Genomic DNA, 18516 nt, shown 5'->3' with positions numbered 1-18516 from the left:
TTTTCTTTATCTCTCTGACACAAGTTGGTGAATTATTTCAAACTTCAACTTACCTTTAACCATCCCTAAGGGTGTGGGGCACCTGCGGGGACTTCCTTCGGGGACCTCTCTTGCCGATTAGGGGAGACGCCGCCATCAAGGCGGTGAGGTAGAGAGAGGGAGGAAAGCGGTGGGGCTTCACCGAAGAGAGGGGGAGGAGAGAGGGAGGAGAGAGGATGAGTGGACCAATCAAAACATTTTTTTTTTAATAAAAACCAAGTCACCTAAGAGGGGAGTGCCGCCATCAATTTAGGGTGTTAGGGGAGTTTAAGAAGGGAGTTAACGTGGCACACGAGGATTGGTTATGCGTAAGAAGGGGACTCCCCTCTTAGGAGAGTGCCCCTTACACCCTAAACACCCATACTGAAAGACTACGAAAATCAACAACCCATCATTCACAATGGACACCTTTTTCAAACAAACATATTTTAATCTACTTCAATAATTCACAAACATCAAACAAAGCAAATTTAATTTCAAAACCCAGAATAGAATATATGAAGAAATTGATGAACATAAGAAGAACACCATGAACTCCGGTGAAATATATGATGATTCCGGCCAATGGAAAAAATTTCCGATCAATGATTTTGCACTAAAGTGCAAAGAAAAACCTTTTCTTAACATGTAAAAACAAAAACTAACAAGGTTTTTGTGAGAACTAACAGCAAAATACCAAGATTTTCGAAGTTATAAACATATTTTTTACAGAAATTATGAACTTCAAACACTCGAAAAACACTCGGTTTTAACAAGGAAGAGAGCCAAGGCTCTGATACCACTTGTAGGTCCAACTAGCGGAGGATCTAGTCGCCTAATCCTTGTATACGAACAAACCTGGTTGTGCGGAATCCAACCGGGAAAGCAAACCGAGACCGAGAACACAAAATACAAGACACAGAGATTCAATGTTTAACACACACTTGTATATATGAGAAGAGTCCAGGTACAAGATTACACAATATACGGTTCACACACACTAAAACTCTCTCACAGTCCTCCCGGTTGTCTGTGCATTTGTGAGCCACCACCCCGGGGGAGCTCACCCGGGGTGGATAGTTATCTTTTGTATTTTCTTATCACATTCTATGAAACATCTATGCTCCGATATCAATTGTAGGACCGTGTTTCGTGACCGAAACCGTGATTAGTGTGAGATTAGTTCAAGACGGGAGAGATTAGAGATGGATAAACACAACTTCTTTGTATTAATTGGTAGTATAACATTACAGATCGGCCCGATTACAAGCTAACCGAACTAATACCAAAGGAGTATACATCCGGGGAGAGACCAAGTGGTGATCTCTCCCCCACACAATAGAACTCACTGGGAACTCTCAAATGAGCTCACCCACACTCTCTAACTCTCTCTGGGGCACATGAAAGACAAAGGGTGGTATTTATAGTCACACCCACTTCACTTGCACACACACACGGTCAAACCTATAACCCTCTCGTTTGACCACTTCAAACGAGCGGGTCAATACACATTTGTTTGACCGTTTTACTAACTATTACATAATCAGCATAAAATACAAACTAAACTATTCAAATAACATCGGACACAAAAACTGCACCAACAAATCTTTACAAAACAGGCCCAAGATTACAACTTTAGCCAATTTTCCTTATCCCTTACCCTAATATGACGAAGAATTTGAGTCGGAGAAAGAGGATGAAGTAGACGAGAAGATTGAATACGAGTCGGATGGTGTTGAAATCATTGAACACTACAGGGATGACGATTACATTTGAGCTATTTGTTAATGTTTAAATTTTAAGTATTAAGACTTGTTATGTTATGACTTATATCTAATTTTAGTTTGTATTTTGAACTACTTTCACCTTTTTAAGTATTATATTAATATGGATGTGTGAGTATATATATACATATTTATAAAAATAATAAAATTTACATATATAATTTCCGATCCGATTAATCCCGAGTAATCCTGAGTAATCCCGAGTAGTCACTAGTCCCCACCTCACCGGCCGACTAGCGAGTTCTCCAACCTTGGTTAAATGAATGATATTATTGTCAATTCATATATATTTTATTTTGACCTTATTTCATGAATTGATAATAATACCATTCATTTAACCTGTTTGACTTAACTGAGTTTTAATTTTTGGACTGAAGTGACACGTTTCCAGTATGTCAGGGATGACATTGGTGTCTTTTTGAAAATTATTCTGAAATGACAAAAATAAACAAACCACAGGACGAAAATGACAGTTAACTCTAGAATAAATATATTTTAACACAACATTATAACAGTGAAAATATTATTTTTTAAACAAGTAACATGAATGTCAGTTACCCTTATTAATAACATTGTAAAACTTTATAATCTAAAATAAAATACATCTTATTGGTAACATTTTAATAGATATGAAAAAGGTATATAGGACGGTTAGAATGGCAGCGGAGTGTTGAATGCTAGTGATACTGATAGTGACAATGATGCTGGTGCGATTTCAACAACCGGAGAATCACGTTGTTGATTTGATCTGTTACACCACCGTCTTTTTAACCTCAATACTTCCATAACAATTGACTTACCACATACAGCAACCCCGCAACCCACAAGCATTGCCAGAAAAATCGATAAAATTGGGTGAACATCAACCTACACGTCATTTGTCACACGTAATGAGTATGTCCATATATGTGATACAAATATAATGTTAAGGCTTATCGTTAAATAGTTTTACAAGTCATTTCACAAAATGCCAACATAAATATAACGATTCGCCTTACCACCATGTAAAAAAGATGTGCGAAAACAACTACTAAGGAGAACTGGATCGATGCGTATAACCAGACAAATCTTCTTTTAACTGTACATAAGATAAGAGCACGGTAAGTCATTATTTGAAAAGTTAATAACTCGTTTCGTTTTATATAGATTCACTTAACCAATATTTGGATGTGACATAACTCGTTTCGTTTTATATAGATTCACTTAACCAATATTTGGATGTGACATGAATAAATAAGGGCCCGCTATCATCTTGTGATCCCATTAAGCCACAATATTTAGTTGTGAAGCATTAGAGTTCTTTTTCTAAGACTATTACACTTTTTAAAACAATTTTTATTACTAGTAAACATCATTTATTTTCTTAAAAGAATATAAGTAGGAGTTGCTAACTTTATATTTAAATGCAGACTAAAAAGAAAAAAAAACCTAAACAAAAATGAATATTCATCTTTATATTAAGTATTATAAGTTATTTATCTTAAATGAAAACCCAAAAAACAAAAGGAATCAAGAAAAATGTCATATTAGGTAAGAGAACTTGATATAAACCCTTATATCAAGTTATTTTGTACTACTTAAAAGGCAAAAATGTGCATTAGTTTTGAAAAAGTTTTGGGGCAATCCGATTCCGCAAATCAACAACGGGCTCACAAATGAAGCCCGTGCTATGTGAGATTTTTTTTGGTGAAGTAGAAAGCTTACCCATTACAGAAGATGTCATGGATGAGAGAACTCCTAGCACACATGAAAATGGAAGAGATAGAGCAATTGAACCTAAACCCATCTTCCTAAACTACACAAGAACACAGCTTATCACAACAAAATCAAGATAAATCTAACGAAAAAATGGTGTGTTTAGGAACCAAATTCGTTCAAACGAACGAATTTTCATTATTTTCATTCTCCTAAACACATCCATTAAAGATCCACACAAATATTTACCAAAAGCTGTTCAAGAAAGCAAAAGTATGCAATCGCGCTAACAGTAACTAGAAGCGGCATTTCTTGCCACACCCTATAGATATCACTGCCAAAATTTTTAAAAAAAAAACTAATATTAGATTCTAAATACAAACTCAAACTTGAAAAAAAAAGTTAGAAACTTGCCTGTATGCATTGACTTCAATATGGTGGTCATGGGCTGCAGTTGCAACATCCTCGCGGTTGCTAACACGTTTTTGAACTCTTAAAAGTGTAACAGGCAGATTTTGAACATCTTGATGGCACACATCACATGTTTTGTTACCTTTTATGCTAAACCATTTTATAGCACATTCTTTATGGGCTAATGCAAGTTCACCTTTGCAACTACATTCCATCTTTAAGGTTTCTCCACCTTCACATAATTCAACATAACATATCCTACAAACAACATCTTCTTCTGGTATATCGTCACCATTAGCTTCATAGAAATCAAACGGTTCATCATGTATCGTCAGAGGAGAGGCGGGGTGGTTATTTTGGTATGGTGAGGTTCATTACAGAACACTAAGTTATTGCGAGAACAAAAAGAACAAACCTGAATCGCTATTTTTGTTTATTACATACAAATTTTTATGTTATTTCATATAAAGTCATTAAACTAATTTGTCCATATGGTTTTATTTTTTATTTTTAAACGTTTACCTACACATCTGTGGATAATAATAAAATATAAACTACACATGTGTAAGTTATTTCATTTGTTAATATTTTATTTTGAATCTCACGAAAGATGAATAAACAATGTATTCTAACCATTTTCTTGTTTTTCAAAAAAATTTAAAATTAAAAAAATGAATGATTTATTTTGTTCTTTTTGTTCTCTTAAAAAGGTAAAGTAGGAATAATAGCAACATCCCTTTCGTCTAGATCATTAGAAATAAGCGCATTACCATCATCGTCAGTAGGAATACGGGTTGGTATCACGACATCAATATCTTTCACCCTTGACGGGATCAGACGGAAAAAAGAATCCGTTCTCTTCATACGTGTGTTTTCAGTGAGGATGGGGACAGATTGAGATCGACGCATATCATCGTGGACTTCAGTCTACGAACAGTCAAACATATAAAATTTTCATTTCATGAGAAACTAAAGCATATTAAACGGGCTAAAAGTCGTCCAAAGTCCAATTTTAATTCTTTTAGCATCCTAAACCTTTTTTTATTTTTTTTTTATTTTAAGAACAATACCGTTACTTTAAAAAACCCTAATGCATTAGCTAGTTATTAATTGAAAAGTGGACAAACAAGTGTTTTGTGGGTCAACCCACTAGACAGGCCTATTTCGGCTCATACTAAAAAATGACTTGTTTTAACCCGAACTCATTTTCATCTCTTTCCCAACCCACTGGACCTGTATAGCAAAAACATGGGAGTAACGGTTCAAAATTCAATCAACTCACATGCAAATCAAGCGAACCGCCTGATCTTCTCAATCCGGGCTCCATGTCCGAATGTCCAGGCGGGCTAAAAAGTCGAGACGGTGTTGTAATCTTTGTAAATATTTTTGTAAGTGACCATGATCTTGTAATAGACGGTCTCTCTCGTGGTAAGAAACGAGAGGCTGCTGGTATTATTACATCGGAAATAGTATTTCGGCTCTTAAAACTCAGTTTTGGCAAAAGTTTTTTCTTTAAAGATACGTTTCTTGACGAACAACTTTCAGGCGATGCTGCCACATTCACTTTCTTGTGAAACCGAGGCGGTGGTGGAGGCGCTGGAGGCCTTTTTATTTGAACAAATTCATCCTGAAGAAGACAAACAAGAAAACAAAGATCTTTAAAGATTTTGATTGAACACTTGATGCAATTTAAAATGAACAACTGGTTTCAAGTATCTTGAAATATTATAAGCTATGAGAGAATAAAGTTGTCGCCTTTTTTAAACATGTTTTCACCATCCGTTTTCATTTTATGGGTCCCATTTATATCCCAGAGATATCATTGTGGGACCCATGGAAACAGATAAAAATGGTGTAAACGAACGAACCTTACGCTTTTTCACATCAAGGACAAGTAGTTAAAAATTCATTAGCACAATTAAGAAATTTTGACCAAAAAAAATGCAACAAAATCATTCTTCACTAACAAAAGCATCTTGAAGGTTATGTGATGCTTCTTATATAAGCCACAAAGTGTCGAATCACAAGCGCCTTTTTGTTCAGAATTTATAGTCTCACAACCTATGCCTCTAATTTATGGAACATTAATGAATTGAGATTTTAACTAGCCCTTAAAAGTTGTAATCATATGGCTTTGATTAAACAAGGTTATATAATATGAAAGCAATGTTACTTTGTTCCTGTGAACATATGCCTCCCAAGAAAGTACAAATCTTGAAACAGAAGCTATATGCTTAAAAAATCAAATTTATTAAGAGAGTTTATAAATATAAAATAAGAAACCACTTTTGCAGACTGCGGCAAAAAGGTGTAACGGGTTGGCCCTCATCTTCTCTCGTGTGGTTTCCGAGGGTCATCTGGTGTGTAAAACTTACACACCAGATGATTCAATATCAGTATGGCATACGTGCACGAAGTAGTTTTGGACTTTGGTGGTGTGAAAGGATCAAAGTTTGTTCTTCTGAATTTACATAAAATTATTCCAAAATCAAAGTTGAAAACAATACAAACAATTACAGTTCATATTCATATGATAACAGAAAAATATATATAGCTCAAATTTATTCCTACAACATTTTACTATGTTTTACTAAAATACCCTTATCTTTATTTGTAATAAAAATATTGTGAATAAAACAAGATCAAATGCAAAACTAGGTTCAAATTATATTTCTGGAGTACAAACTGTTTCAATAGTTAGAACTTTGGTTTTTAAGATCAAAAAGATTCATAAAATGATTTTCTCCTGATCATTAACTTATCCCAACACCTAAACATAAAAAAACATCATAACTTTAGTAATAAAATTTGAAAGTAACTAACTAAGAATGACCCATTGACAATTTTCAACCAAATCAAAAGCAGATTAAAATGGAAGAGAAAAAATGAAAACAAAATATTAATAATAATAAGACAAAAGGTGAAATAAATGAACACCAACCATTTGAATGGAGAATGTAACTTCTTCAGTTTGGGAAGAACTTGAATCATGTCCTTGATCACATGCAGATTTAATGCCATGAGTTTCTTGAAAATTCATGATTTCATGCAGAAATTTGAGATGTGTTTTGATCTTATTTTGGGGCACCCAGAAAATTAGATGAGAGAAAGAGAGGGAGTGTGTTGAAAGGAGGAGCAAGGATGTATTAATATGGATACAAGACCATCTCCACTTTATGGTTTCAAAACCTTAAAAAAAAGCTAATATCACCTTAAATATTACAACTAGCATGTATTCCATTCATTCTAACACATATTCTTGCCTTTTCTTTAATAAAATTCTTAATTGAATAAGTTTAATAGTTTAGAAAGTATATAAATTCCCAAATGCTATTACAATCCTAACCTAATTAGTTTATTTTATAAAACTTAATTAATACATTGTAAAACTAAATATATTTTTAAATTAACAAGTTTATAGATTTATAAAATATTTTTATGATAATTTTAAAGTGGGGTAAATTACACTTTTCGTCCTTTATGTTTGTATCGAATTGCAATGGATAGCCTTCAACTTCAATAATTACAGTCACAATCCTTTATTTGACAAACTCATTACATCTTTGGTCCTTTGACTCTAACCTAGTTAAAATTTTTAGTTAAATCCAGTCATATGACTTGCACATGAGGGTAACTTAGTAATTTTACTAGTATAAAAGATGAAAAATGTAACTTTTACTTGTATTTGCAAACAAAACACACAGACCAATCACTCTAAGGTCTTTCTTCTCCAAAAAAACCTCTATCTCACTCTAGTCCTTCTTCTCCAACAAGCCCTCTCTCTCTCTCTCTCTCTCTCTCTCTAAAAAGCCCTAAAACCAACTATATCATTCTATGTTACAGATGCCTTGAGAAGGTTCCCCAACCACTCTACGACCACCACTCAAGCCCCCACCACCGATTTCAATGCACCACCCCAACTATATGGGCCTCCAAATCTGAATCGCCCACCCATCTTCTTTCTTTCTTAGCACCAACAAGCCATACCACCCACCTACAACCTGGAACAATGATCTTCAGTAACTTAAAAATCACCACCCGAAACTTTTTAATCTAGAAAAATTCCACTTCTAACCTTGTGAGTCGTGATTGTAGTTTAAGATCGGGAATAATCCATCTTCTTTTGAAATCCACAATATAATCAAATCACTTCTCGAAACCCTAAAACTCATTACTTTAAAAATTCTCCTTTAATTCGCTTCGTTTCACTCTAAAAACAGAGGAAATTTCATGGCTACAACGTTACAAACAACGACATTACGCATTAGAGGATTCACGATCTGACGACCGACCGTCAAACCACCGTTCATCAATTCTCCGGTCATCTCACCACCACATCCTCCGTCTCTTTCGCTCTAATTCACGTTTTTCGATCAATTTCTTTCAACAGTTTTAATCCAGATCCATCTTTGGCGAAGAAGTTATGGGTTTTGTTGTCCGCCACATGAATTTGAGAGAGAGAGAGGTTTCATAAAGGGGAAGAAACAAGATGTGAAAAGACATAAATACCCTCACATGAGGTGCACATGCCATACTTAACTTATAATTTTAATCTAGTTAGTGTCAAAGGATGAAAGATGTAATGAGTTCCAAATAAAGGACTGCGGCTGTAATTATTGAAGATAAAGGGTATCCATGGCAATTTGATACAAACATAAAGGACGAAAAGTGTAATTTACCCTTTAAAGTGTATACATATTTATATGTTTGAGGTTTATAACTTAAATGAAAATAAGTTTTTCTAGAGAGGCTCAGTACCTTGACTGGTTTGTGAATGTTCGTGTCAAAATGTTAAAACCAAAAATGACCCACAGACGTAGATAATATCTATGGATTCTGCATCTGCGAGTCCTAGTTGGCTGGTTGTGTACTCCTCACAAACGATCATGTTCATGCTCTAATATCATCGGCTTTTCATGTTTCAAGGGTTGTAAACGAACCGAACGTTAAACGAACAGTTCATGAACCGTTCGGCGGGAAGTTTCTTTATGTCCGTTCGTTTAATAAACGAACAAACATGAACAAGAAATTCCGTTCGATTAGTTAAATGAACGAACATGAACAGAGGTCTCGTTCGTTCGATTGTTGATACGTTTATTAGTAGTTTTTGCATTTGTTTTTTATTGTTAAACTGGGACAGGGACCATTATGGCTTTTTGTTATTTTTGTGGTTTGTTTGGTGAACTTTGCATATTGGTTTTTATTTAATCCAGTGGTTCGATTCCTGGAAGATTATCCAGAGAATCAGTTTATTCCCCCTCTCCTAGTTTTTCTCTAAACAAACCCTATCAAGGGTATCCGAGCCGTTCCGATCTCTCATCGAAACTCCTCGCCGCCATGACCAACACTCGCAACCAGGAGATAGACAAGTGTAACACCTCGAAATTTTGCGTCCAATAAAGTATTGACACGTGTCTTGAGTTTACACGTGGTATTAAATACTGAATAAAGGACTAAAGTTGACAAACATGGAAAGTATGTAAATTCGAGGGTTAAAAATGTCAACGAGGGATAAATACATTGTACAGTAACCCTAAATGATGCTCGTACCTTCAGACGGATAAATCATGGATCGTACGGAACGAAATACGGAAGAAAGTGAGAGATTACAAACTACAGGGGTTAATTGTGTCAACATGTTTAAATTATACCTCTGAGTGACCCTTTAACATACCCGAGGCTTTGTAACAGTAAATTACGCTCACTAGAATATACAATATAAATTTCGCGAAGTTCCGTTTTAAAACGAGAAAGTTATGATCACTTCCGTATGCAAGGGGTTAGAAGCGTCAACAATGAAAGATAAGGCTTTTCGGATAGTAATTAAACTAACCAGGGACTTAACGGCGCGGGTAAAAGTCACGAGGCCCTTATTCGTAAATAATCGAGGCCCAAATCGCAAAGTTACTCCTTCGAAACCGAAAGGTCAGGCTAATAATGGCAAAAGATTTGAAAATCTTGAATTTCAGGCCTCAGGCGGCCCGCATTAGAGAAACAAGGAAGTTCAGGCGGGCCGCGAGCCATATGAAGATACGGTTCCTGACATAAGGATTCAGGCGGCCCGCGTGAGCCCAGCCTGAACCTTAATGCGGGCCGCGTCAAGTCCCCAGAAGCAGCAAACTCACACAGATTCAATGTTTGATCTTTTAACCGACCTTGGGAGCAATTATGGCGGCATGGGCGCCCCCCTACATGTCCCCTAGAACTCAGGGACATCTGCTGATCATCCATAAGCAATTATAGACTTAGTTGTGATGATCTTATGCCCCAAAATTCACTATAAAAGGCAATGTGGTGCACACAATTGAAACACACCTCAAACCTGCTTTCTTGACCACTTCTGGAGCTCAAGAGCATTCTTCTAACATCTCTGGTCGTGCACCAAGCTTCTGTAAGTATGCCTAACCCTTTGTGGCTTAGGTTTTGCTTAGTTATATCCTAAAAGTCAATCCGTCGTAATTAACGGTTGACTTGGCGATAAATCACAAATGGTCCAGTGGTTTGTCGAATCAAAATTAGTTATATGTTGGTAATCATGTGGGCATTAAACCCCTAAAAGGGCACCCTCTGATTCCCACTCTAACTAGTCCGAATGTCGAGTCAAACTTGCTTAGAAAAAGTCAACAAAATGCTATTTTGCGATTTTATGCATAATCAGTAATGTAGATGGTGTGTAACCTGTTTTAACACTCATAAAACATGATAATAAGTATATTAACTAGTCTAAGCTTGCTTGATCCGACCATTTATTGTTTTGACCCGGTTCGGAGCCGAAAGTCGCAAAACTTTGACTTTTGCTTTGACTTCAGTTCTGACCCGTTATGGTACGATTTAGATATGCCTTAGGACTCTCTTAGGACCAGGTTACATGATGGGTTAACCCTCTGTGACCGGTTCGTTGTTTGTCCAAGTCTTTAACACATTTCCGTTAAATGCTTAAAAGTTGACCGTAACGCCCTTTTCACTTTAAAATGAGAATTTTGGACATATGAAAGGACAATAATCTTAGTTACTGATTTCTAAGCATGTCCCTAAAATTTCACGTCAATCCGAGGTCTAGAACGGGAGTTATGTTAAATAGCGCATTTACCAAAACTTTAGTAATTAAATGGCGCAATTAGCATAACGCCTATCTAAACCTAGATTTCGACGCCAAACCTTTTACACACTGATGTAAAATAATATTTTGGAATTTTTAAAGATTTTTAATTATTTTTAACCTGCTCATAACCTGCGGTTATGGCACCGGTTCGGTAAATACCGAATATACCCTTTTCGATCATAACTTGAGTTCTACAAGGTCTTTTGACCCGATTCCAGTTGCTACTGATTTTAAATAATAAATAGAGTATTTTGGACTTTATAAACTGATCGGAAAACTCAGATTTCCTGTAGAACTCAGAAACCTCTTTTATGATCTTTAAAATGACCGAAATACCCCTACGGGGCACATATTGGATTAAAACTCGTTACGGGAATTACGGAAGGTATCCTACTGATACCACAACCTCTTTAAAGCATATTGGCTTAGGAAACTTGTGTAGGACTCTTACGGTTACCCGTTACGCCTTATGCGCGCACGGTTCGGCTTATGTAACTAGTTTATATAAACTAGCCGAAACGGGTCAAACCTTATTGTTTTGACCTCAAAACCCAGAGTGTGATTATATTACCCATATAAAACAAGTCTTCGAACTTTTTGGGTCCGAATCACATTCCATTCCCGGTTTTCGCCTTTCACGCCATTAAGCCGTAATTATCCTTCGAAACCAACCGGTCTAGCTAAGGCTACATTAAAGACCCGTTAGGATTCTAATAGGTTGTTTAAACCTTCGTTCCAGAATAGGAGACCAGTAAAAGAAACTTGCATTTGTTTATAAAGGATTATTACTTGCTCAGGTAAATACTTTTAACTTATTTTCCGTTATACGGGCTTGGGTTACGGTATATAAAATACCGCTTGACGGGCATCAAATCTTCCATCGTTTGGTGGTTAATTGAATAATTTGATCGGCTCGTTTAAACAGTCTTGTTTACTTAAACGCCTTTGGGGGGTTAATGACCATGTCCCGGATATCCCTGGCAGCATTTTACGAAATGGCCACGACCTAAGCGCGGAGTGTAGGCGTACACTCGTCAGTGCATAAATAGTTGATGTGGTGTGTCTATTGATCTTTAACCCGGTACGTCCGGGCTACTGAACGCATAAGGAACATGTAATTCGTTCACAAGATTATAAATTTAAATAATTCTCCCAAGTTATAAAGAGTTTGTGCCTTGTGCATTCAAATCAATTTTTATTAAACCTTTTACAAAAAGTGTCGGTTGAATGTATTTACCAGTGTAAACTGACGTATTTTCCCCAAAAAGATTAAATGCAGGTTCTAAGCGTAATTGGCTCGATATTTCTCCTTAGCATCAATAAAGAGTCTCGCAAGCTTAAGATGCCTACGTCTGTTGAACAATACTTATATTTTTTTTTGATCCTCTGTGGATTATATTTCGACAATTGTGATACTTTGATATTACATTCAAAGGTTGAAATATATTTATCTTTATGCTTCCGCTGTGCATTTATATATTGTGTGGTTTGACTATATTGTTGCCAACTACGTCACGGTAATCCCCCACCGGGCCCACCGGTGATACACGTGGAAATCGGGGTGTGACAGGTTGGTATCAGAGCCAACGTTGAGTGAATTAAACACTATCCTTAAGTGTTTAATCTCAATGACACAATTGCACATACTTGAGTCTAGACAAGAACATAGGACAAATTTGAAATTGTTATTCCAGTTTGCCTTTTATTTTTATTGTGATTTAAAAATTTGTTAAGCAGGAAATATGCCACCAGCAATTAGAAGAGGAGGAAGAGGCAAAGGGTCGATCACTACCCACAATGATCACGAGGCCGGACCTTCGAACATGCGAGCTCCTTCCAGTACAAGGAGTGAAGAACCTTAGAGACGTAGAAGAAACCTCTTTGAACCTGCAAGACATTCTACCTCGCACAGTTCGACACCTTCATACCGTCACTCTTTTGGACCAAATTCGGAGAACGATCCCAGTAACCCTCAACCTTCGTTTATACCTCTCCAGCGATCTGCTTCGAACCGTTCCTATGGCGATCCTACTCCTTTCTTTCAAGGCCGATTTAACCTGGCTGATTATGTCCAAGAGCCAATAGGTTATAACCCTTTAGGACCTGAAGACCATTTCTCCGAAGATAATGCGGTAAATATGGACGAGGACACGGATCCCATAGAACCTGCAAGAGGTACTCCCAACCATCCAATCGAGATCTCTGATGGGTCATCCTTTCATGGGACACCCTATCAAGGTCCCGACAGTTATCAGACGAGGTTTGAACAATGTGATTGGTACTTCACACCTTCTCATCATTTCTCGCCTCATGACCAACAGTAGCAGCAAGATCCTTCTGAGGATTCGCGGTTCGTGGCAGTTACGCCACCGCCTCCTCCGCCACCAGTTCAGCAAGCACCTCCAGATCCGCCAAGGCGTAGAAGATCAGGCGCGCGGATGTCCACCTGAGGAGGGGAATTCCATTTCAGCACCCCTCGCCACTCGAGTGCGAGTCACTTTCCGTCGGTGCCTGAAGAACCACAATTAGGGGAACCTTCGGGTCACCCTGCAGAGGTGAATTCTGCACCAGTTGCACCACCTCCGCCACCTTTCGGCTATGAGAATCCAATACCAGCATACGGCGGTTCCACCGCGTACAACCCGTTTGAGCAGCCGACTCACACGCACTATAATTATAACTATGATGCCGATCCATACGTGGTAGCGGCTAATTACAATGCCCTCCATGGAACCTCTTGGAGACTAGATTACTCAGCTCATGGGTATCCAGCACCTCCTAGACCTCCGGTTCAGCAACCGTCGCTGCAGCCACGTTTTTCTCCACCGGAGCAAGAAGAAATCCTCCACTGTCTAAACCAAGTGGAACGAGACTTCGAACAAGAACGTAAGAGTAATTGTGGATTCCTCAAGGGCCTAGCAAACCTACTGAAGGGGAGGAAGAAACGAGATCATTAGTCTCCTTATGTATTGTTATATTTACTATTACAATTTAGTCCCTGTGTGGACATTTATCGTGTTTAGTCCCTGCGTGGACAATTACATTTCAGTCCCTGCGTGGACATATCTTTTAGTCCCTGCGCGGACATCTATCTTTGTATTTGGTCCCTGCGTGGACTTGTTTTCGGTAAACCTCTGCGTAGGTATTTTATCTATTTAAAAGTCCCGCTTAGGGCAGAGTGTAATCATTATTATGATTAATGGAATGTTAAGTTATAAATTTCATTTTTGTTATTATATACATTATTATATGAAATAAATCAAAAATCATTCCTTCTTTTTAAAATTAATCTGCCTAAATAAAGAATCTTAATGGTGAAACCTAGCCTGGTGTCGTTATTAAGACCCGGCCAAGATGGTAAGACCTGATTAAAAGATTCAGATTTCCTGTTAACCTCTGTAAACATGTTAACGTTCTTGACAGATGTGATTCGTTAAAATCGCACGCGTCATCCTGATATGAGAGTCCTTCTAAGGATTCCAAAGCCCAAATTAATGATTTATAAATCATGGGTTAAGTCGTCAATAAAGATGATCCTTATTAAACATCCATTAACGATGTAGTGCCTACGGGCCAAACTTATTAAACATCCATTAGTGATGTAGTGCCTACGGGCCGTACTTATTGTCATATAAGACAAAAGGCAGTTGTAGTCTATGACTCCCTGTCCGAAAAGGTAAAAGGACTACGGTTCAAACCTTCATGCCTTGATTCTCTGTAATCCCGGCTTATATTATAAAAACGTCCTTGTGACTAGGCTTTTGTGCCACTAACAATATTGTTTGTAATTAGGATAAGTTATAATCAAATCCTAAATAAAAGTGAGTAACAAATTAACCAGAGATGGTCTATGTTTACCATGGTTAATGAATTGCCATAAAAGACAATTCCATAATAAACTCCTAAATAAAACTTTGTCATTATCTTCTGTAGCAGATTCAAGTTACAATGGCTGATCCAAATGAAGTGAATAGTCATTCAAAAGAAGATGAAAATGATAACGTCCAGATTCATATAACGGGCGCGGAATTGAAAGCTCTAGTCGACGGCGCTGTTAAGGCAGCCTTGGATCGGCAGTACGAAGAGTACACCGAGTCCCGAAGCAGAACCCTAACTACACCATACTCAAAGCCAAAAACCCACTCTAAATCTCACAGCAAACCACCCTCGACTCCGTCTAAGACAAAGAAGGACGACGATGGACACTCATCCAATGAGAATAGCGTCCACCCTAAGAAGAAAGTGGTCGATGATACACCTCGCGCCAGGGGTTGCACGTATAAATATTTCGTATCTTGCAAACCCCAAGATTTCACTGGGGAAAAGGGCGCAGTGGATTGTATGACCTGGTTAGACGAGATGGACACTGTGGTGGACATCAGTGGTTGTGCAGAGAGAGACTTGGTGAAGTTTGTTTCGCAGTCGTTCAAGGGTGAAGCCCTAGCGTGGTGGAGATCTCTGGTTCAAGCCTCTGGGAAGGCTGTGTTGTATAGCATGACATGGGAGGAATTTATGGCTCTCATCAAAGAAAATTACTGCCCTCAGCACAAGGTTGAGAAGATAGAGTCCGATTTCTTATCATTAGTCATGAAGAACCTGGATTGCCAGGCATATCTCACGACTTTCAACACTCTGTCAAGATTGGTTCCGTATCTTGTAACACCGGAACCCAAACGGATTGCGCGCTTCATTGGGGGTTTGGCACCAGAAATAAAAGCTAGCGTAAAGGCTTCTAGGCCTGCTACCTTCAGATCCGTGGCAGATATATCTCTGTCTCTCACGCTTGATGCAGTGAGGCAGAGGTCGTTGAGGAATGCTGATAGTGAGAAGAGAAACGTGAGGATGATGATTCACGTAGATCCAGCAAGAAGCATCGAGGCAATCGTGACCACAAGAGGGGGTCAGAGAACAAGAGAAATGACCGACAGTCAGGCGACAAGCCTTTGTGCAAGGTTTGCCTGAAGCACCACTTTGGAAGGTGCAGGTTCGAAAAGAAATCCCCACCGAAGCCATGTGGGATATGCAAGTCCTCGGAGCATAGGACTCTTGAGTGCAAGAAACTCAAGGATGCAACTTGTTACAGTTGCAATGAGAAGGGGCATATCAAGACGAACTGCCCGAAGAATGTTAAAAGGGCTGAAGATGGGAAGAAGACCAATGCGAGGGTCTTTCAGATGGATGTTAAAGAGGCTATCCAGAACGACAATGTCATAACCGGTACGTTCCTTATCAATGATGTTTTCGCGAGAGTCTTATTTGATTCCGGAGCAGATAAATCCTTTGTGGATGATAAGTTCTGCGAATTATTAAAATTGCCTGTTAAAAACTTGAATGTAAAATACGAAGTAGAACTAGTTGATGGGACTATGGGGACAGTTTCAACTGTTTTAGATGGATGTGTTATATCCATTAGGAATCACTCATTTCCTTTATCTCTGTTACCCTTTAAACTCGCTGGTTTCGACGTAGTATTGGGTATGGATTGGTTACCGCATAACCAAGCCCAAATCGTGTGCAACCAGAAACAAGTGGTAATCAAGACTCCGTCTGGAGAACCACTTACCATCCAAGGAGATACTCAACATGGATTGCCCGCTCATGTATCTATGCTAAAGGCATCCAGATGTTTGAAGAAAGGATGTGTCATTTATATGGCACAGATAACCATCGGTGAGGAGAAACCTAGAATTGAAGACATTCCAGTCATCTCCGACTATCCTAAAGTTTTCCCAGAAGAACTGCCTGGTTTGCCACCAGACAGACAAGTGGAATTCAGTATAGACATCATCCCAGGAGCCGCACCTATCGCAAGAGCGCCTTATAGATTGGCACCCACGAAAATGAAGGAATTGAGGACGCAGTTAGATGATCTGCCAGCCAAGGGTTTTGTTAGACCAAGTTCATCTCCTTGGGGAGCGCCAATCCTGTTCGTCAAGAAGAAAGATGGTTCGATGCGTTTGTGCATCGATTACCGTGAGCTGAACAAAGTGACGATCAAGAATAGGTATCCTTTGCCCAGGATCGACGACCTGTTCGATCAATTGCAAGGAGCGAGCTACTTCTCCAAGATTGACCTAAGGTCAGGGTACCATCAATTGAAGGTCAAGGACGAAGACGTGCATAAAACTGCATTTAGGACTCGATATGGTCACTTCGAGTTCCCAGTGATGCCTTTTGGGCTCACCAATGCACCTGCCGCATTCATGGATCTCATGAATCACGTTTGCAAGCCTTATTTGGATAAATTTGTCATTGTCTTCATCGATGACATCCTTATCTACTCGAGGAGTCAAGCTGACCACGAAAAGCATCTTCGATGTATCCTTAAACTACTTCATCAAGAAAAGCTTTATGCCAAGTTCTCTAAATGTGACTTTTGGCTACGAGAGGTCCAGTTCCTTGGACATGTAGTCAGTGAGAGTGGTATCCAGGTGGATCCCGCTAAAGTTGAAGCCGTCATGAACTGGCAGGAGCCGAAGACACCTACGGAAATTCGCAATTTCCTAGGTCTAGCAGGATACTACAGACGCTTCATCGAAAACTTTTCGAGAATTGCTGCACCCCTAACTTCTTTAACTAGAAAGAAAATAAAGTTTGATTGGGGCCCTAAGCAGCAAGAAGCTTTTGATATCCTCAAACAAAAGCTGAGCAATGCTCCAGTATTGACATTGCCAGACGGAATGGAAGAATTCGTCGTATATTGTGATGCATCGCACACCGGAATGGGTTGTGTGCTTATGCAGAGGGGCAAGGTGATTGCCTATGCTTCGCGACAATTGAAAGTGCATGAAAAGAACTACACCACCCACGACCTGGAGTTGGGTGCCGTTGTATTTGCACTAAAACTATGGAGGCATTACCTGTATGGCATTAAATTTGTGATCTATTCTGATCACAAAAGCCTTCAGCATCTGTTCAATCAGAAAGATCTGAATATGAGGCAGCGACGTTGGATGGAAACTCTGAATGACTATGACTGTGAAATAAGATACCATCCAGGCAAGGCCAATGTAGTCGCAGATGCCTTGAGCAGGAAAGAGAGAGCGAAACCGATAAGAATCAATGCCAAGAGTATTGAAATAAAGAATAGTCTGAATGAACGATTGTTAGCTGCACAGAAAGAAGCTGTGTTAGAAGCTAACTATCCAAACGAAAAGCTAGGGGTAACTGAAGAGCAGTTATCTTCTAGCAAAGACGGAATTCTGAGTTTGAATGGAAGGATATGGGTTCCTGTTTATGGAGGTCTTCGTGACGTTATTCTCCAGGAAACCCATAGTTCCCGATATTCCGTTCATCCTGGTGCTGATAAAATGTACCAGGATTTGAAGGCAAATTTTTGGTGGATAGGCTTGAAGAAGTCTATAGCCACCTATGTAGCAAAGTGCTTGACTTGTACGCAAGTAAAAGCTGAACATCAAAAGCCGTCAGGCTTGCTACAACAGCCTAAACTTCCCGAATGGAAGTGGGAGATGGTAACGATGGATTTCATCACCAAGTTACCAAAGA

General features: G+C 38.6%; 1 protein-coding gene across 1 annotated transcript; it reads right to left on the bottom strand.

Annotated features, from left to right (window-relative positions):
• Nucleotides 1–2350: 2350 nt before the first annotated feature.
• On the bottom strand, nt 2351–7086 carry LOC110888685. Its single transcript, XM_022136199.2, has 8 exons — nt 6850–7086; nt 5191–5535; nt 4679–4835; nt 3912–4206; nt 3747–3831; nt 3507–3597; nt 2801–2880; nt 2351–2669 (listed from the first exon to the last, which is right to left on the bottom strand). Exons 1-8 carry the CDS (start codon nt 6946–6948, stop codon nt 2454–2456), a joined length of 1368 nt encoding a protein of 455 aa, XP_021991891.1. The 5' UTR covers nt 6949–7086; the 3' UTR covers nt 2351–2453.
• Between the last annotated feature and the right edge of the window lie 11430 nt (nt 7087–18516).

Source organism: Helianthus annuus, chromosome 11 (assembly GCF_002127325.2).
Source record: "Helianthus annuus cultivar XRQ/B chromosome 11, HanXRQr2.0-SUNRISE, whole genome shotgun sequence".
Classification (NCBI taxonomy): Eukaryota; Viridiplantae; Streptophyta; class Magnoliopsida; order Asterales; family Asteraceae; genus Helianthus; species Helianthus annuus.
This window is presented reverse-complemented; position numbering and strand designations above follow the sequence as displayed.

What these genes read in the sequence shown, in the direction of transcription:
- LOC110888685 (XM_022136199.2), bottom strand. Translation starts at nt 6,948, where the DNA reads ATGAATTTTCAAGAAACTCATGGCATTAAATCTGCATGTGATCAAGGA. An exon ending in TATTCCTACTGACGATGATG is followed by an intron (nt 4,207 to 4,678) that starts GTAATGCGCTTA and finishes ATTTCTATGAAG; the next exon opens with CTAATGGTGACGATATACCA. An exon ending in CACATCTTTTTTACATGGTG is followed by an intron (nt 2,670 to 2,800) that starts GTAAGGCGAATC and finishes AATGACGTGTAG; the next exon opens with GTTGATGTTCACCCAATTTT.